This window comes from Conger conger, chromosome 3 (assembly GCF_963514075.1).
Source record: "Conger conger chromosome 3, fConCon1.1, whole genome shotgun sequence".
Classification (NCBI taxonomy): Eukaryota; Metazoa; Chordata; class Actinopteri; order Anguilliformes; family Congridae; genus Conger; species Conger conger.
This window is the reverse complement of record NC_083762.1, coordinates 34,983,454-35,004,001: the sequence shown is the minus strand read 5'-3', so window position 1 is coordinate 35,004,001 and position 20,548 is coordinate 34,983,454. Positions and strand designations below refer to the sequence as shown.

Here is a 20,548-nt window from a genome sequence, read left to right as displayed (position 1 = left end):
TTTCCTACTATTTCATTATTGGTCTACTATAAATATTTGTTGACGCTCTACATTTTTGCTAGTTGGGAGCACTACTGCCACCAAGTCAAGAAGTTAACTGTGTGAGCACTGCAGAGGAATCATCACAGATACAGACACAAATACAGACACACATGCGCATAAACTTGTGCGCACACTCACACAAACGCACCGGTGCATAAGCACAAACAAAGGCACATGCATTCACACATGCACAAACACACAGAAGACACAATCTTGCACACACACATTCAAACATTTAAACACTCGCACACGTACTGTATACACTGATACGACTGCACACGGTCATGTCAACAAAGGCAGGTCTGCAAATGAAATACAGGAAACCAAAGAAAAACGGACACATTTCACAGTCTTAGGGTTTCTAAAATGAATCTCAACCCCCCATTTAAACAGCGCGGAGCACAGCCAGGACAGATGTCAGACAGTAAACAGCAGTAAGCTGTTGGCAGAGCTCATGGTATGATAAAGAAGGTCAGAATGACAAACAACATGACCCAGCGCCAAAAAGCCTCTTTGCCACAAAAAAAAGCTGAAATTAAATTTGAATGGTTTGGCCAGTTAGTCTGTCCCTGATTCGGGACAGTGCAGATGAGCACACAGATGAGCTCTCTGAAGCACACCCAGACAGCCGCTGCTTTTTTCACCATCTGCACCCGACACAGGCAGACTCAGGCACCCGACACAGGCAGACTCAGGCACCCGACACAGGCAGACTCAGGCACCCGACACAGGCAGACTCAGGCACCTGACACAGGTAGACTCAGGCACCCGATACAGGCAGACTCAGGCACCCGACACAGGCAGACTCAGGCACCCGACACAGGCAGACTCAGGCACCCGACACAGGCAGACTCAGGCACCCGACACAGGTAGACTCAGGCACCCGACACAGGTAGACTCAGGCAGACTCAGGCACCCGACACAGGCAGACTCAGGCACCCGACACAGGCAGACTCAGGCAGACTCAGGCACCCGATACAGGCAGACTCAGGCACCCGACACAGGCAGACTCAGGCACCCGACACAGGCAGACTCAGGCACCCGACACAGGCAGACTCAGGCAGACTCAGGCACCCGACACAGGCAGACTCAGGCACCCGACACAGGCGGACTCAGGCACCCGACACAGGCAGACTCAGGCACCCGACACAGGCAGACTCAGGCACCTGACACAGGCAGACTCAGGCACCCGACACAGGCAGACTCAGGCACCCGATACAGGCAGACTCAGGCACCTGACACAGGCAGACTCAGGCACCTGACACAGGCAGACTCAGGCACCCGACACAGGTAGACTCAGGCAGACTCAGGCACCTGACACAGGCAGACTCAGGCACCTGACACAGGCAGACTCAGGCACCTGACACAGGCAGACTCAGGCAGACTCAGGCACCTGACACAGGCAGACTCAGGCACCCGACACAGGCAGACTCAGGCACCCGACACAGGCAGACTCAGGCACCTGACACAGGCAGACTCAGGCACCCGACACAGGCAGACTCAGGCACCCGACACAGGCAGACTCAGGCACCTGACACAGGCAGACTCAGGCACCCGACACAGGCAGACTCAGGCACCCGACACAGGCAGACTCAGGCACCCGACACAGGCAGACTCAGGCTCCTGACACAGGAAGACTCAGGCAGACTCAGGCTCCCGATACAGGAAGACTCAGGCACCCGACCATCCTTCAACACCACCTTGACCTTGACCCACCAAGCAGCCCCATCGTGATTGGTCAGAATCAGTCACTTGACAGTGGAACTCTCCCATGACTAATAATCACTGAATACTACTGGAGTGTGTGCTCATTTGTAGTAGTACTGAGTGACTGCAAGACTGTACAGCAAACTAAATGAAGGACTCTGACAGAAGATATATTGCCCCTATTGGACCTATAAAAGTACTGTTAGAAGCGATTTAACACTAACTGTTTTGCTGTGAGGGAGAATAAAACAGGCCCTGGCCAAAACAGGTCAGTGCTAAACTACCAGCTTCCTGTCACCCTCAGTAGCCCCACAGACAGCGGTCGAGGCTGGGCTCACCGTCCACGTTGTACACCTTGAGACCGGCCAGGTGTTTGGCAGCGCGGGATTTGGAGGCGGTCAGCAGCGCGGGGTTATGGACAGGGAAGTCCCGGTAGTAGTTCTCCAGGATGCTCAGGGCAGCTCTCTGGATACTGGGAGGAGAAAGAGATACATCAGCGTGTTATTCATTTATAGTACTTTACTGCTGATATCATCCTTAGCAAGATAATTGTGTGGGTGTGAGAGTGTGTGTGTGTGTGTGTGCGTGTGCGTGTGCGTGTGTGTGTGGGGGGGGTAAACTTGATGCTGTTACAATGGACTCTACTACTACTGTACCATGCTGTGCTGAAAGGAACCAATTTGCCAATATGGGACAGTGATAGAGGAAGGGAGAGACACATTGATGAGACAGTGTAGAAGACTGGTGTCCTAACCAGGAAGTGTGGTGTGGTGACCTTCGGGTGAGCATTCAGATAGCAGAGGACTTTCACACACAAAACTCCACACCTGACCTCACATTAACCACAGCTAAACATCACCATAAACAGCACATCATGCTAATGCACCCACGACAGGCTAGCCTTATTTCTCTGACACTTTTAATCATAAAGGAAATTAATGAGAAGATACAGCCACAATTGATAAATATTCCAGGAGATGGGACTACGCATGCTACATCCCACAGGGGGGAGGGGGGGATTTGTATAGTGGTTGGGAACCGGCTACCCTAGTCACCCTAGCGCAATGCATTCTGGGACATGAATCTATTAGCATCGAGTAAAGCGTAAATTAAGCGAAAGGCACGATGCATTACACACAAATGTTTTTTAAAGGATGGGAGATGATAATTGTGCTTGACCTGCAAAACGCACAGGACTCGGCCACTGATTATACAGACCCAGCAGATAATCTCCCCACTACTGAAGCCCAAACATTCCCCTGAAAATCCATTAAGGGCGTGACCAAGAATAATACCTAGGAAACAGATGCTCTGTATTGTAAAATAGCCCCAGAAACTCTCAGAATTGAGTTAAGAAAAAAAAAAAAAAAGTTGTGTGTCCAATGTGTCATTGGACTAATGAGTCAAAATAGTCTGTACTATAGTATATAATACATAATTCAGTGCTTTTAATAATGTAGTAATAAAGGTAATTTATTAAGCCTGGGGCTTACAAGATGACAAATGACTATTTCAATAAAAAATGTCAGCATTGTTTGAAAAAAAAAAAAGCAATCTAACCTGGTTAAAAAGACAACATGGAAAATATATTTTTGGGTGGACTACCCCTTTAAGAAGGGTGGGGTAAGAAAGAAACCACCCGAGGTGACAGACCTGGGTTCTCCCTAAACCACTGCAAGCAGCGACAGCCCTAATTGGTAATGCAGCTCTGATTGTCTAAATCCAGAAATCTCCCACAAATCAGCGGTCCGCACCACAGGCAGAACTGGAGTTTAGAAATGTGCACTATCCTGTCGCAACTTTCTCCGGACAGACTCCCAGTCATCATTTCTGCAAGGTTGGGATGTCAGCTAATGTACTGTAATGTCTGCTGTGCACCGTGTGGCACGGTATGACCACCTCCGTCAACCAATGAATCTCCTCCCCAAAACAGACAGACGAAGTGAAAAGAAAGAAAAGGCTTCATACAGGGAGGTCCAGCACAAGACAAACACAAACACACACAACCTCAAAGCACTACAGCCCCCACAATACACCTGGAGTGTTCAAGGACTAATTTCTTACCACAGGAAAAACTCATAAGGCCTAAAAGCATCCCCACCAAACCCTAACACTAACTGCTGTGCTGTAGCCTGGGAGAAATATAGCCTCTGAACATGGAAATTATGCAATCATGAATATGCATGTATGCGCATGCGTGACTGTACGTGCATTTGCATGTTAGTATCTATATTTATGTATGTGTGTGTATGTGTGTGTGCGTGTAACCCAATTTTGTGAGAGTGCATGTATGTGTGTGTACAGCATTCACCACCTGCTGTTTTTCCACTTCTAAATTGAAGAAAGTAGAGATGCACACAAACCGGCACTCATTCACAAATATAAACACATACAAACAGAAATATCCACACACACAAATACAATCACATTTGTACCGATCCAAAGCCACATGCACGCAGTTTTACGGACCGCTGATGAAATCTAGCTCGCCACTGATAAGATTTATTAATTTCTAACTCGTATCTGATGAGATTTATCCATTTCTAGCGGCTTTGGCGTGTCAGGATCCCCTTGTAATGTTTGATGAAATATTAAATAACTGAAACAAACAAAAAAAAAAAAAACACACAAATTGAATCTGAATGCGTGCCGACTCCCTGAGTCGATTTGTCAGTTGGGAATTACAGATTGTCAGGACCTAGCAGGCTGGAAAAGCTCAACCGTCACATCTGTGGCCCTCAGCTGTAGTTCAGTGCTACTGAACTCTGCATCCTACGGGCAGCAGTGTCTGCAGGTATACGAGCAGCACTGCTGTAGTTGCTCTGTGTTGATTCAGACGGGTGTGTTCAGAGTGATGGTGCAATATAAGCTTCCTGTCAAGATCAGCACCCACATGCAGCACAGTCCAGAATTACCATAACACGACCCACCATCACGCAAGCCCAGGGCCCACAGCTACTGGAATTACTGCTACAACACATACCGCCAAAGTTTGGGACCGACAGCTACCAAAATTACCATAACACAAAAGGTCAGAGCCACTCTTCAGCCTGCCAGATGGGAACGTAGCGTAGCATCCCCACGATGGAAGATAACCCAGAAACGCTGAAGTTATGTCATGTTCTTCCAACCAGGGTCCACTGTGTCGAATGTGTGACCTTCCTTAACTCCACTAACACAACTCACATGTGCTGTCGACTCATTTTGGTCCCAGCACGGATATTCAGAGGCAGCACAAACCTCTAGGGACTGATGGGGCTTCCTATAAACACAGCTGAAGCCTGCCTCCAGGGAGAAGAATGGAATATTCCTTTTCAAAGGGTATCCCAAGACGAGATCCTTCAGAATAGCCATTTCATTTAATAAAAAGTGGTGTTGTAACTCACCTGAGCTATCAGAGGTTATAGTTCTGTATCAAACTTGAGCTGTCCCAGGTTACAGTGCTGTATCTCACCTGAGTTGTCCCAGGTTATAGTGGCGTATCTCTCCGTCGGTGGAGCGTGTGACGCACACAGAGAAGCAGGGCTGCAGCTGTCTCAGCTCCAGGAGTACGATGGCTAGGTAGTGGATGAACAGCAGAGCGTCAACCAGTGACACGGCATACTGCACGATGCCCTGGTAGTTCTTATCCTGAGGAAAGAGGGAGAGGGAGAGAATTAACACAGATGCTAATGCATGCACGTATGCACACACAGCCACGCAAATCACACACAAACAAGCAATCACACACACTCTTTAAACACCCACACAAACACTCCCACCCTGTCAGCGAGTCCTCAGTCTCAAGCCCCCTCCCCGGGGCACCGTACCTGTGTGTCCAGGATGTAGATGCACACACACACACACACACACACACACACACACACACACAGACACACATACTCTTAACACCCACACATACACTAAACCACACACACACACACACACACACACCAAAACACACACACTCTCTCTTAACACACACACCCCCCCCCCCCACACACACACACACACACACACGCACGCACACCCCCACACACACACACACACACACACACACACACAGCAAAAAAAGTCCCCGTACCTGCGTGTCCAGGACACACACCCCCACACACACTAAAAAACACACACACACACAGACACACACACAGCAATAAAACGTCCCCGTACCTGTGTGTCCAGGATGCGCACGCCGTAGAAGAGCCAGTAGGACACGACGAACAGCAGCACCAGCACGGCCAGCAGCGCCCGGAACACGAAGACGCGCGGCAGGCCCGCGTGCGGCGGCCGCAGGAACAGCGCCCACACGGCGATGAGGAGGATGAGCAGCTTGAAGGCCACGGAGATGAAGAGGCCCTCGCAGGCCGTGCCGCAGGCCTCCAGCTGCTCGGGCCACAGCACGTGAGGCAGGACCAGGAAGGCCAGGGGCGTGAGCAGCACCAGCAGGCCCAGGAGCACCCCCGCGGCTGCGCCCAGGTACCGGCGGCAGCCCCGCCCCACGCCGTCCTCCGGGTCCTTGCTGATGCGTACGATGTCCTCCTGGGACAGGCTGTGCTCTGAGGTGCCCGTCACCGCCGTCGTCGTCTCGCCCCAGTTGTCGTCCTGGGAGACGGGCGAGATGGACGTACACGACGCGACGTTAAAACACATTGCTATGGGTGTGTGGCTATCAAAGGTGACTCACTGCATGATACAGATATCGTCCATATGAGTGCACTGGTTTGTTTTAAATGCGCTTTGTTTTTGCCTTTTATAAAGTAGTTTGAGATTGCTACGGCCCCTGCTCTGTCTGCCTGTGCTGCTCATTAGTGTGATTTTCACAGGTGCCTGGTCCAGTGCAGCAGACTTTCAGACTGTCAGCTGAGTGCCAGACAGACCAAACACCAGTGAGACTCGCACGGAGAAAGACGGGACCACAGACAGACATACAGGCTACATACAATGAGAGAATATAACATTGGAGTGATGGCCTGTGCGCTGGAGTTAAACGCACCCTGTGAATAATGATCAACCCCATCCCCCAAATGCACAACAGCTCGATGTGTTATCCGCACTGCCAAGAAATGAGCGCGTAAAAGTGCTCAGGGTCAGATTAAAAAGCCTGCGTGGATTAATGTACGTAGAGATGCGGCAAAGCATTTATTGTCATCTGCTTATTTATTCCTTTCCTTACTTATTTACCGTCTTTGAACCATCGGGTTCAAATCCTCTCATCCTCTTTTAAAATTCTAATTGTGTTTTTCTTGTTGATGGACACAGTCAGTGAAATTTTTTTTTTTTTGATGAAAGCCTGAATTGTTCGATCCAAGCCGGGGAATAAAGTTCTAAAAAGCTCTTGGGGGGGAGTGAATATTTGAATAAAGGAAAAAAATAATCGTATTGAGATATGAAATGCTTAATCTCCCTGCGGTTGCCTGGCTGCCTGCCTGGCTGCCTGCGTGCGCGTCTTTGTCTGTTTTCGTCTGCATTGCGATGAGGTAAACACAGGAGGAAGGGGAGATGGAAGAAAACCAGTCAGCGAAACGCTCATTGTTCGACACTTACCAGTCAGCTCAAATTAAACAAAGCCCTGAAACGTGCGAGCGCACACCGGCTTAGAGCCGTACGTCACACTATCAGGATCCATCAAAGACAAATCACCTGTTTTTAAAAATAATAATAACAAGCTGGATTCGTATTCGGCCTGGCTGCTGAAGGTAAACATCTGTGCGTTGTCACTCGGTAAATTCTGTGAATTAAGAAGCATAAGTGACAGAACACCAGAGGCATACTGTACACCAGGATGACACCTTTCACCAACGTAGCATTTTTGCATTTATGTAGCGCTCTAGCTGCAGCTATGGTGCTTAGCGCACACATTTTGGGAATGCTGGGTGTGAACAATATAACAGCACACCTTTGAAAATTGCAGGCTCTGACTTTCTCACGCCTGTGTGTGAATATGCACTCTGGGCCCCCGATGAGGTCATCAGCGGTTCAAAGGTCAACGTTCCAGTATCCTTCACGGCTACTGCCGTGCAATCAGGAAGCGTTAGGGAAAAATCAGCCTTTTCCTGTCCGGCTCAGCTCACTTCCTCTCCATTGTCCCGGTGCTGATGAGGTGTTTCAGGGAAGCAGGAATGCTATCGCTACATCAAGCTCACATGAGAAAGTTTGACCTTCTTCTGAAGAAAACCGCTTGGGTGAGGAAATGGGTTCGTCGAATCGGAAGGAACAGTTTGTGTGCGGGGCGGGGGAGGAGAGAGGGGAGAAGAAGAGAGAGAGGGGGGAGAAAGGACAGAGGGAAGAAGAGAGAGGGAAGAAGAAAGGGCTGAAACGGAGACTAATTTCCCTGACGCCTGTGCGATGGGCCGCGCAGATGAGGAAGAGTGGTGGCTCCTAAAACAGCTAGCGCTGCTGATGAGGTGGTTTTCCCACCGCGTCCACACCAGAGAACGCCCTGAGCGGGGGGGAAACGGGGGGAACGGGGCTGAGAGACGAGGAGGGTTGACGGGTGAGGGGGGGGGGGGAGCACGTGGCGCAACGCATCCCAACAAAGAGGGCAAACGCCAGGAGGATGATCTCCAAGCCAATTGTTTTCACGGCTCAAAGAAATATCACCCATGGCACAGAGGAAATGGCCTTGGTAACCGCAGGGCGATGAACGAGCATGTGCAGCACAGAACTAACGTGGCCTCCCTCCCCGCCTACATCTCCCAGAGTGCTCAAGGGCACATCCAGGGTGACCGCTTCACCTGCCCCGAGGCCACACCCACAGACTGAGGACCGAGCTGGAACCAGGGCCTCAGAAATTGAGCCAGAGCACTTACATAACCAAAAGGTAATCTTTTCACTGCAATCTTGATTAAGAATAACACGTACTGATAAGGACCCAAACAAAACAAGTAGCCTCACCGCTAATGTTAGGAGAAAGATCACAACCAAACAAACGCCCGGTAGCCATCATTAAAGCTTAACATTTACTCTCTTTATGTTCTTTGGATCGGATGATGACAGGACTATGGGTTCTAAAACTACTCATAAATAAATGAATGAATAAATGAGTGAAGCAGGCAGTTAGACAGATAGATTAATTACAGAGGGATGAGATAGCTGGACAGATAGATGAAAGACTGATGAGATGACTGAAACGTACATGACAGATGGACAGGCTGACTAGACAGAATAATGCCAGAGCTATATGGATAACTGACAGTTGGACAGGTTGATAGGCAAATAGATGACTAATCAACAAACAGATAAATTGTGCAAACAGATGACAGACAGGCAGGCTGACAGACAGATAGATGAAGGACAGACAGACAGACAAACAGACTGATTGGTAGACAGACATAAGGGGAGGGGTGTGCCATCTTGTCCAAAAATCCCCTTCCTCCACTAATCATTGAGCACTGTGAGCTCCCTGAGTGCCCACTGTGTGTGTGTGTGTGTGTGTGTGTGTGTGTGTGTATGTGTATGTGTGTGTGTGTGCGTGCGTGCGTGCGTGCGTGTGTGTGTGTGTGGGGGGGGGGGTTAGCTGGAACAACAACATTCATAACTCCCCACATCCACGACCCGTCCACGTTCTAAACAACTACAGCCATCTATCGTCCGTCTGCGAACACAGTCACGTGGAGGTTTGAGACCTAGAGCAGCTGTGGTGGTTTGAGACCTGGAGCAGCTGAGGGCCAGTGCAGTCTGACACACAGCAGGTCACCAAGTCACAAGGCTGGGTCAGGTCAGCCTCAGTCCGGTCCAAATAAGGAAAGGAATTTTAATTCAATGCGCGAATCAAAAAATGCCCTAAGACTATTGCTATATTTATGGATCGAATTTCAATTCATTTCCCGAATTGACTGAATTAAAATTGATTCAATTTCAGCCCTCAAAGAGATTGTTCCTTTTATGCAGTATTTAATATTATTTCAGACTTGGGGCATGTTTTCTATTTGGCCAGGCAGTTATTGTGTACATTGAAGGATGTTTTAAATACTTAAAAGAGTTTCTGTGAATTTGCCTGCTTTGCAATGGTAGAAATCAGGGCATTCAAGGGTTCCTGGTCTAAAGCAATAACATACACTTCAAGTAACTCCAAAGCAGCTTATACAGTTATGTTATGCCATCAGAGGTTATACATGTGTAGATCACCCTCAAAACCCTTGAAACTATTGGCCATGTAACACGCACTCAGAGAAACTAGCACAGCTTCCTATATCAGCATTACTGCATGGGTCTTTAGGACCAAAGAGCTTGAAAAGCACGAAGGAAAGAAGTGATCTAAATCCCTTACTGTCCTTAGTGACAGTGTCAACCTGTACTGGTCAGGTGACCCTCCCACCCAATCAGAACCCCACCAGGAGCAATGGGCCAGGCTGCACCACCATATCTTCCATCCCCTCCACTGCACTTTTGCCAAAACAAACCAGGGACTTTCCTAAAACAGACAGCACCTCCCTGGCCTGTTGAGGTACCTCCACCCTCCCACACCCACCCCAACCTCCACTAGGGCCGCCCAAATAAATACAATGGTGGTCATCAGCTTCACTCGAAACTAAAAGGATCCAAGAGCTTAATGGCTTATAAAAGAGGAATGAGCTCACTGACATCAAGATGGCGGTTAACTCAAGTAGTTCTTAAGTTGAGGAAGAGCAACATTAGTGACCCATGGGGCCGTGGCCTCCTTCAACAGGAAAGAGAGATGGTCAGTCTGTCCACTCCTGGGTTTCAGAGAGGATGAGCAAGAACTTGGACAAACATGGTTTCACCTGCACCCCACAATCCCGCCCTTCAAGAGACGTTCAGGAGGTCAGAGTGGGAGAGAAAACGCTTCTTTTAGGCTGTGCTCCACAGAGAACAGCGATATCTAGGTGTCGGTACTGCCGTCGAGAGAAAGCCCTGTGCTCCAGCCGAACGCTTAATGCACAGACACACGCGACGGGCGCCTGGGAGGTTTAAATAACCCGCACACGACCTAATCTCTGCCTGGCTCGCACTTATTTGAGAAATTAGGTGAAAAGAGAGAGAGAGGGAGAGGGAGAGAGAAAGAGAGGGAGAGCTATTTAAACCCGTCAGCCAAACCCCTTGCCAAACGTTTAACGGAGACCCGAGGTGAACCCGTGTCCTCAGACGTAATCCCCCCACACGCAGCTGTGTACAGGAGCTCCCCCAGAGTGAAGGCACAAAGCAGAGTGCCTCTGTACCCCGCACTGCGGTGCAACGTCGTTTGAGAACGGCAGAATGAAACTGCAGGATGGAGCAGAAGAAAGGCGCGTGAACAAGCGCGAGGACGGCCTTCAGGACCTGCTGCGCTCCACCCTCGTCCGCTTCCTTTACATTCAGAACATGAACAGCAAGAGCGGCAGACAGTCCTGCTCAACAGCCCAGCTCTGGCCTTGCCGCCACAACACAAAATACACATACAAAATACACTAGAATACACAATACCTGGTAATGCAGCCAAAACACCCCTGTACCGGCAGGCTACCTCCAATGCAGCGCTACTCAACTCCAGGTCCTGTGGGCCGCTAGGCCTGTATCTGCTCCAAACGTGTAATTACTTTACCTCCTTGGTTCAGGGAGTAAGCTCCATGTGAAATCAGGTGTTATGGTCTATGGTTGGAGAAAATACCTGCAGACACTGTGGCCCACTGAACATGGGAGTTGAGTAGCCCTGGTCCCTCTCAGTAAAAACCCCCCAGCAGCCGCTGCACCCTCTCACAACTTCCAACGCTACAAACACAGCCCTGCACAAAGCCTCATGCATTCTCTGAAAGTAGAATCCCATTTTGCATACTGTCCCACTTTACAGTACATTGTGATGCTGAGTGTGCCGCACTAAAGCCCAGCTTTCTGTGTGCCTGTGCCGTTTACCTACAAGAACAAAGCACTGCGAAGCGAACAGGAGGCTCCTCTCTGAAGCGAGCGGTTCACAGCGATGCACAGCGATACTGTCAGTCTGAGAGAGTAATCCTAATTAAAGATGGAAGGAGGGAGGAGGGAAGGCAAGCGGGAGAAGGAAAAAGGAAGGGAAGAGAGTTGGTCTGGACCCGTCATCCTAATTAGTCAGAGAGAGAGAGAGAGAGTGTGAGAGAGAGAGAGAGAGAGAGAGAGACATGCCACAGGAGGGAGAGAGGAAACAGGAGGGAGATTGGAAGGGAGGGAGAGAACAGAGGGGGACATGTCAGGTAGAGAGGGATGGGAGATGCAGAGGAACAGGAGAAGTGCAGTGAAATGGATGGATTTATATTAAATTGGCTCATTAAACTATGGCTACTCTTCATGCCGCTTTAAACAAACGAGGCTCACGGGAGAGGACTGATCTCACATTAGCAGCCAAAATTGGACAGAATGAGATTTCGTTCTTCATCGCAAGAAGCTCAGAACTTCAGACATAGACACACAGGGCCCAATGAAAGGGCAGTCTATCGGCCCCACACACACACACACCTAAAACCTCTTACATCTGATCATTTTCAATTACTTCAAGTGCTTCAATCTCACGGATTAACTTCACATTAAGAGCACACTGCCAGACCCTTTGCACAATGCCCATTGAGAATATATAGCTGACACTAATGCAGGAAAAACGCAAATCTCTCCTGATTTTATAATGTCAGACTCGGTTGCAGATTTGAACATGCCAGGTTTCATTAGTGTCTAGATATGAACATTATTTTGTCAAGCAGAATACCAAAAGTAAGATCAGAGTGTGAATTACGACTGCAGTCAACTGCAATTTACTGTGCAGTCATATTTTACCACAGGAAGAATAACAACTGGGGCGCTATGTGCGGCCAATGGAAATGCCTATCCCCGCTTCCCATGTGTGTGTTTGTGTCTAAAATGTGTCCAAGTCATTAATGACCACTGAATCTCCATGTGTAAAACCAATAGTAAGACTGTATATTTATTCCTTACTTGGTCACAGATATCGATAGTAAAATGATGCGGCTTAAATACACAATAATTCCTCTTGTTTATTTCATTATACAGCAAGAAGCATTTTTCACTGAAGTATTGGCATACCTTCAGCCTATTGTTACTCCTTCTTGTTGTAGATTGCCAAAAGGGTAAACTGTGACTGCAGTGAACTGCAATTTACTGTCCAGTCAGATAATCTTCCCTCTAAAAGTCCACAGTTTACCTCATGTCTTACCATGGAACCAATTACCTGTTGTGTACCAGAAAAACCCCCAAAAAAGCTCTGCTTTGCTACACCAATTAGAGTGAGAAAAAACCAAGACCCAATAATGTTGGTAGAAGTGACTTCATCACCCTTTATTTCTTCACAAAGCCAGTTCAAATGTTATTAAAATGTAATCTCATTAATTATATGGAGCCCACTGTGTTTCTAATCGAGTGAAAGAACTGCATGCAACACGTGCAGGTAGCCTTTCCACCCCCTGATACCGTCATACCCTGAACTTTACTTTGAAAGGAAATGTTTTAGTGGTAATGGAAGATAAAAAAAAAAAGTCTGGGTAGCCAGTTGGGCACAGGTTAGAGAGTGAGGATAAATGTTGGTGTTGCAGCAGGTATTATAGCCTATGGTATGAATGGCTTTCAGAACAAGGCACAAGCACTCACTGACAGGAAGTGCCTTTTTCACCTGAGGGGTTACTTATGACATAACCACCTCATCACTCATACACTGTATATGTTACTCCCCCTCTCAGACACAGACACACACACACACATCAGTACATTTCATTAGCTGGGGAATAGGCTCATTCTGTGTCCTGGCAATGAATGATGCAGTGAAATCTGAACACTGTGAGACTTACACCTCAAACCTTCTCAACCTCCCGACAACCTCTGCAAAAGTCCAAAAAACAACCTCTGTATAGCCTCCTGACAACCGGCAACCAAACCACAATCTCCCCACAAACTCGTCACATGGGAGAGTATGAATGACTGTGAATATAAGTGTGTGTGTTCATGTGTGCATGTTTACGAGCGAGTGAGAGCATGCGTGACTACGTGTGTGGATACTAGAATGTGTGAGCGTGCGTACACAGAGAGATAGAGAAGAAGTGGGCGTGAGAAAGCAGCCTTTAATTACAAAGAGCCGGATATGGCTGTGATCGGAGATAACCCATTACTCAACAAGACAAAAGTGCTTATCAGCATCAGTGTCCACCCTTGCCATTTTCCAATGCTGGTACAGCGTATAATCAGAGCAGCAGTACAGACAGGAGAGGATGTCCCGTCACTTTGCCCGGGGGTCTTCCGGTCCTCTTCGTTGGTCTCTTTGTTGTATGTTTGTTTGCTTGCTCGTCTGCCACTTTGCTTGTTTGTTTGTGACAAACAATTAGACGAATCCAGACGGCCCGTCTCGCTCTAAGGGCCAACAGATGCTCTCTGTGGACTCCTGGGACAGGCAATTTGGGAGGCAGGAGAGCATGGAGGGGGGCAGGAGTGCTGGGAGAGCTAAACTCGGGTGTGAATGGGCGGCGGCCCAACAGCTCAAAGCATCCCGTTAGCTTTCCCCTGAGGGACCGACTGGGACACCCATCACCTCTCCAAACTGGCCTACTACAGTGGGCTCCAGAATTATAGGCATCCTTGACAAATATGCGCAGAACATGGTGTACTAAACTAAAAAACAATAGAGTTGCGTTTTACTAATGATTCAATGGAATCAGCAAAAATCCTGAAATTTTTCAAATAAAATTATATTTTCCCCGAAAAACAGGTTACACAATTATTGGCCCTGGTTTACTCTGTGCAAAGGTGACAGCCATGAGTCTTTTCCTATAATCTGTGATAAGTTAAAGAACACATGTTGAAGGATTTTTGACCATTCGTCCATGCAGAACTTTTCAGAATTATTGATATCCTTGGGATACCCACCTTTCAGTTCAAACCACAGGTTTGTCATGGGAAAACATCAATGACCCACAGCCATATTTGACAGTAGGTATGAGGTGCTTCTTCTCGTATGCATTCCATTTTGCAGCCAGACATGTGTACGGCCAAAAAAAATCTAATTCGGTCTCTTTGGTTTGGCAAACTCAAGATGCCTGGTTTGTTTATTTTTCTCAGGAAGGGCTGTCTTCGTGCCACCCTTCCAAAGAGTTTGTTGGTATGGAGGTGCCATTTTATGTTATTTTTCCTCTTGACCTCAAGACACAACCAATCTCTGCAATTCTTAAACTGGGATCCTTGGGTTACTTATCACCTCCCTCACCATCTTCCTTACCGTCCTCTTCCTGGCAAGTTTGCAACCATTCCATATGTTTTATGCCTTTTTATTGTTACCTTTACAGTGTTAAGCGGTATATGATGGTCAATTATCATCTGTGTCTTCTGAACGGAGAGTTATTTGACTTTTCCCATGCTGATGGTTGATAAAGGGATTTTGCATGGTTGTTACCTATTTTTTATACTCTAGTGAAACAGGATGTGATGGAATGACACAAATTATTTCCTTTAGACTGATATTAACAGAATTTATGATAAAATTGTATGGCCAATTTAATTTTCTTTTTATTTACAATAACTGCTAGGGGTGGCAATAATTTCAGCATCTGTGGTTTTCAGGAAAAAAAGATAGATTACCAAGTGTATTGAAATAAGAGTATATAGTTTTCCTGTATGCTCAAACATAAATTTAGCTCATTATCCGTGTTGTTTATTATATGCAGCCGTTTTTTTATTGAGGGTGCCAATAATTGTATGTGCTAAAGAAGAGGGCTCTACGATAACACGCACAGCACATACCATACTGAACACTGCACCTTATCCAATAGCATATCAATCTGAACATCGCATCAAATTTTGAACAAGATTGTACAATACACCACAACTAAAACAACATTAAAAAACTACACTGTTAAATCTGAATTCACTATACTGTACAATATTTAACACTGTATCACATTTAATAAAACATTATTCATTACACCATCTAATTAAAGCACAGGACACAATTATAGAGCAACAACGGAGTATTTGTATCAACAAGAGACAGGGCACTGAGCGTGTGAGTCATTAGCTTTATGTTAAACAGAGGTGTGAGTGTGTGCATGTATGCATATGTGTGAGGGGTCTGAGAAGTGGAACAATGTATAGATTTAGAAGACGGCACAAAGGCCATTTCCAAAGTGCAGCATTTCTCCGGCGATTAAACGCTGCTGCGGAATGCTCTCAAGCAGCCACTACACTTTAACCGCTCCGCGTCCCCCGCAAGAACAAAAGCATGTTTCCCATTACTGCCGTTCCACAGCAATTTCCCCCTCGCAGACCCGACAAGTGCCTGAAATATTGGCACTCGATACAGCGGCTGTCAACCTCCGGCTCTCCAGCGAAACTAAAGCAGCAGCAGCAGTCCATTAGCGCTGTCCCACACTCGCTCATAGACTTTTTTTTTTCTTAAAAAAACCCATGTATTTCAGTTAAAATGAAGGCGAGGTCATTTATGGGAAGCGCTACACCGCTGCTGCTACGCGGAGAGAGACGGCGCCAGATGGCGTCCGGCGAGGGAGCTCGCTCCCGTTGGACGGACGGCCGGCCTTCCCCCGGCTTACCTGCCGCTGCCCAGGCTGATTAATCGGAGTTTCCGAGAGGGCGGGTTTCTCAGTAACCCCCTCCCCTGGTGCTCCCATAACCACCTCTCCTGGTGCCTCCATAATCCCCTCTCCAGGTCCTCTGGGGGCAGGTAGCTCCATGAGCGTTGTATCAAGCTCCAAAAAAAAAAAAAAAAAAAAAAAGACTAGCTAGCCAGGTCCTTCTCTACCCTTGCCCTTATGTGTCATGTTCTCAGTAGGGCTGCGGCATTGCTCTTCCCCCCCCTCGCCAAACACGCAGAGATTCAGGCGCGGCTTTGACGTGAAAAACCAAACGGCGATTCCGTTATGACGGTACAGTAAAGGAACGAAAAGTGTAGCGATACCGATAGCTGTGGTCACATGGGACGGGACGGCTGAGCTACGAAGCTAGGGGAGGGGGATTGGGGGGGGGGGGCTTCTATTCAACAAACAGATGTGTCCCTTTGATAGGGAGAGGGAGAGACTGAGAGAGGGGGGGGGAGAGAGTGGCAGAGAGAGAGATAAGCCAATTAAGGGCAGCTGGGCGCACGTTTGTTACTTGCTCCTCAGTGCCCCGAGCAGATGTTTCCCTCTCCATCCATCCATCCTGCCATCTCCTGAAGCAGCCCCAGGCTGTCTCTTTCTCTTAGCCTGACCTGCCCTGCACATTACCGCTTTCCTTTCATCTCGTCTCGCTCCGCACCACTTTCACTTCTCAGCTACCAACACAGGGCAGTGCGTCAGCGAAGCAGGCACTGATTGGCTGGCCCGGGATCTTACAAAAAACACTGGAGACCGTCTCCTCCCGGTCTCCTCCGTCTCATCCCAGTCTATCCATGTCTGCACCCCACCCCTGAAACAGCCCCACCATTACAACACTCATGAAACACAAGCCTGCAGTGTCCAGCTGCAACCGAGTCACCTACTGAAGAGCTGTACAGATTTGATTTAACAGTGGACTGTCAGGCACATCAGGCATTCAGACTTCTATACATCACGCCAACAGTGAAATCCTCTTTCCATTACTATTATTGAAATTAAATTGTTTTTTAATAAAAATGATCTGTAAAAATATACCAAACGTTTGCGCCATTTTTTGTCACAAAAATCCCCTGCCAGCCAATAGGAAACAGGTAGGTCTGCTGATAGTCAGGTGTGAATGGGTTGCTTGCCTCCACTTTCATGCAAATTGCTCAATCAAGATTGCAATCGTTTGATGAAGATGATGAAGACTGTAGGTGTGGAAGAATAATAGTTGGAGTAGTAGGATGGGCTCTATAGAGCAGCCTTGACCAGTAAAAGGTTCTAGGCATAATCACAGGCTTGGCTCTATAGAGTGACTCAGCCAGTAAAAGGCTCTAGGTATGATCACAGAGCGGCTATAAAAGACTCACCATGAGTACAGGATGGCCCTAAAGGTGACAAATTAGAGGTTTGGGCACGGGCCCGTCTCAAGCGCCAATTATAGAGTTAAGGGGGGGGAATGACAGGACAAACCAGCTCAAACCAAGACAATTAAATTTCTGATTTAATTGGTCCTATTAACGGCAAAATACAATTAGACACAGATTCAGAATTTTTTTTTAATGCAAAAATTTGAGAAATCATGAAAAGAAAAAGAAAATTGGCCTTTCACGCTGGATTTCATCTCTGAGGGGAAGGTCTCCATTTCAAACTGAATAGCGCTGATTAGACGGCCACATTAGCGTAACGTCCTGCGGCGCGGGGTTCAAAGCCGGCTTCCGCGCATCTTTCAGCCGCGGCCGGGATCAGCACCATTTCATACGTGATTGGCGGTTTGCCGCCCCGCTGTGCCTCGTGAGCTATTTTCGCTACCACGCTAGCGCTACTCTGTGACAGACAGCTGAGGATGGGGGGGGGGAATAAAAAAACAACAGGCTGGCTCTGCCCGGAAAACTGTGCTTTAACCAATGTGAATGGGGGAACAGGGCAGGCCTGCCCCGCAACACTGCGTCAGATCCAACAGGGCTGCACCTGCTTTAAAGCCCTACTAGTGCTGTTGAGCTTCTTTAGAGGGTAGGGGGGACTGATGGAGGAGGGGTATTTAATGGCCCTCAAACAACGTGGGGGGACAAACTATTCTCTCACAAGGGTGATGGGAGTGAACTTCAAGTAAACAAGAAAATTGAAAGAATTACCTACATTCCAATAACATCCTGATCAACATGACACCATAGTTAGTTACCTATATTCTAATAACATTGTATACAATAGTGCACTGTGGTATTCAAGTGGTGGAATGAAGAGACTGGTCACAGAGGTTCAAATTGTGTGACGAACAGACCGTAAATTGGTTCTCAGAATGAATTTCACACTACTCCCTACTTGGACTATTTTTCACACATGAACTGTGGTCTTCAGTTTCCTTCAGGTTGAAATGACACATAACCCCTGCTGCCAGCACATTTTGTGCTAATTTCACATTAAATTGTGCGTGTTCAATGGGCTTATAAATATCCTCTTTCCTCCTGCTGCCATTTGAAAGGACATTGTACTCACGAGTGTGAATTCCTCAGGAATCCTGTAAATCAAGTGCTTTTTTTAAAGCTCTTAGGTCATCTATTAGGTCTAATTACAGATTATGTTACACTAATTACAGATATAATTACATAAAAACAAGCTCCATTCTAAAGGTTAAATCATTCACCAACAAAGTGCCAAAAGTTTCTTTAATAATAAAGCATTTGTTCACAGTCTAAAGCAAGAAAATACACTAAGCAACTCCAATGCAATGCATAGTGATATTGTGCCCCAAGAGGTTGTTTGTGTACATATATATTGTGTATATAAAATAATATTAAATCTTATTTTCGGTTATAACCATTTCCTACAGCGCATGCAACATGAGACAACTGAATTCTAGGAAACAGCACTGCTCTCAATATCAACATAACTACAGGGATTGTTGTAGTGAAGAGCTTACACTACCTCAGAACTGAGAAGGAAAGTACCACTGGCACAATATAAAACAATATAAAACTTTTATTTTTAGAATTGTGAATAAATGCTGTACAATGTATCTGTTCATTTTCACAGCCTTTGGAAACGTAATGTGGCTGTACATGATACCCTCTGGAGTAACTGAAATATCTTCTTGAAATATCCACCATTGTAAATCAGGGTAAATCAAACGGGCTAACAGACTTATTACATACATAAACTGAGTGTGCTAGTTGAAAACTCCTCGAAGAAAACATGTTGCAGTGATAACATATTTTATTACATGTAAAATAACTGTCCATTATGTTCAGAGAAATACTATATGGGTCATTCAGAGTCAAATAAGAAGTGGTTGCAGCATTATCTCAGATTGTGTTCAAAGTTTGTATATATAATGGGTGCCAAAACCAAGGCCTGTAGAATATTTTTGTTCAATTCCAATGCTTTTTTCTTTTGGCCCTTGATATTTTTTTATTTTTACACTTTCAAAAATGCTTTATCTGGGAAGCCATGTTTGGACATTAGCATCTTCAAAAGTATTATTCCATATATTCTCCTAGCATCATCCAACTTTGTAGGACAGAAGACAAACGTGTTCTCAGTATGACTAAACTGTTTGCACTGCATGCCTATTGATTTTGAATAAGACCCTATATATCCAAAACGAAGATGATATTGAGGGTACTACAAACCCACATTTCGGCACCAATATGATACCAATCAAAAATTTTTCTGCAAAAGCAATCTTTTATACATTTTCTGCCAATATTTGAGATCTCTACCACCAATGGACAAGAAGATATTATGAATAAAACAAGACACAAGTAGCATATTTTTGTCATTTTCATAGGACCAAATGTATGGTTATTAACGGTACAAAGTGCCAATGCCCTTCGGTTTTTCCTTCATACAAAAAGACACAGATTTGAGAGATATTTTACCAATGGCAGAAAAACGTCCATTGCATCAGTATCTCCATGATTAGGACATTTACCACTCCTTCAGGGTGGTAAACGGACCTCCACTTCACGTAGGGCAGTAGCACCACCCTGTCGGGCAATTATTTCCTAATAAGTGACTCGTCCATAGTGTATTATCGCTTATATACAAACAGCTTTCTAACATGCACACTGTATGATTACATGTACAAACACACCCAACCTTTTATGTGGAACCACATTTAGATACTCCCACTGGAGCTTGAGAGGGCCATTTAGAATACCACTTAGAGGTTTTATCGAAATATTTTACTCATTTTCAATATCCAGGACCTTACCGAAGACTCAATTCCCACCTGAAATGCCCTCTATTCCAATGAAAACACTGAAAAAATGTTTATCCTTTATTTCTTA

At 46.5% G+C, this 20,548-nt stretch overlaps 1 protein-coding gene across 1 annotated transcript in view; it reads right to left on the bottom strand.

The window, feature by feature from the left end:
* The window catches only part of LOC133124110 (vang-like protein 1), a 69,842-nt gene that overhangs the window by 13,378 nt on the left and 35,916 nt on the right, over positions 1-20,548 (bottom strand). Inside the window, exons 4-6 of the mRNA XM_061235009.1 lie at positions 5,899-6,330; positions 5,204-5,379; positions 2,088-2,221 (exon numbers count right to left, since the gene is read on the bottom strand). Of these exons, the coding sequence (XP_061090993.1) occupies positions 2,088-2,221; positions 5,204-5,379; positions 5,899-6,330 (742 nt within the window). The remainder of the gene's footprint in view (positions 1-2,087; positions 2,222-5,203; positions 5,380-5,898; positions 6,331-20,548) is intronic.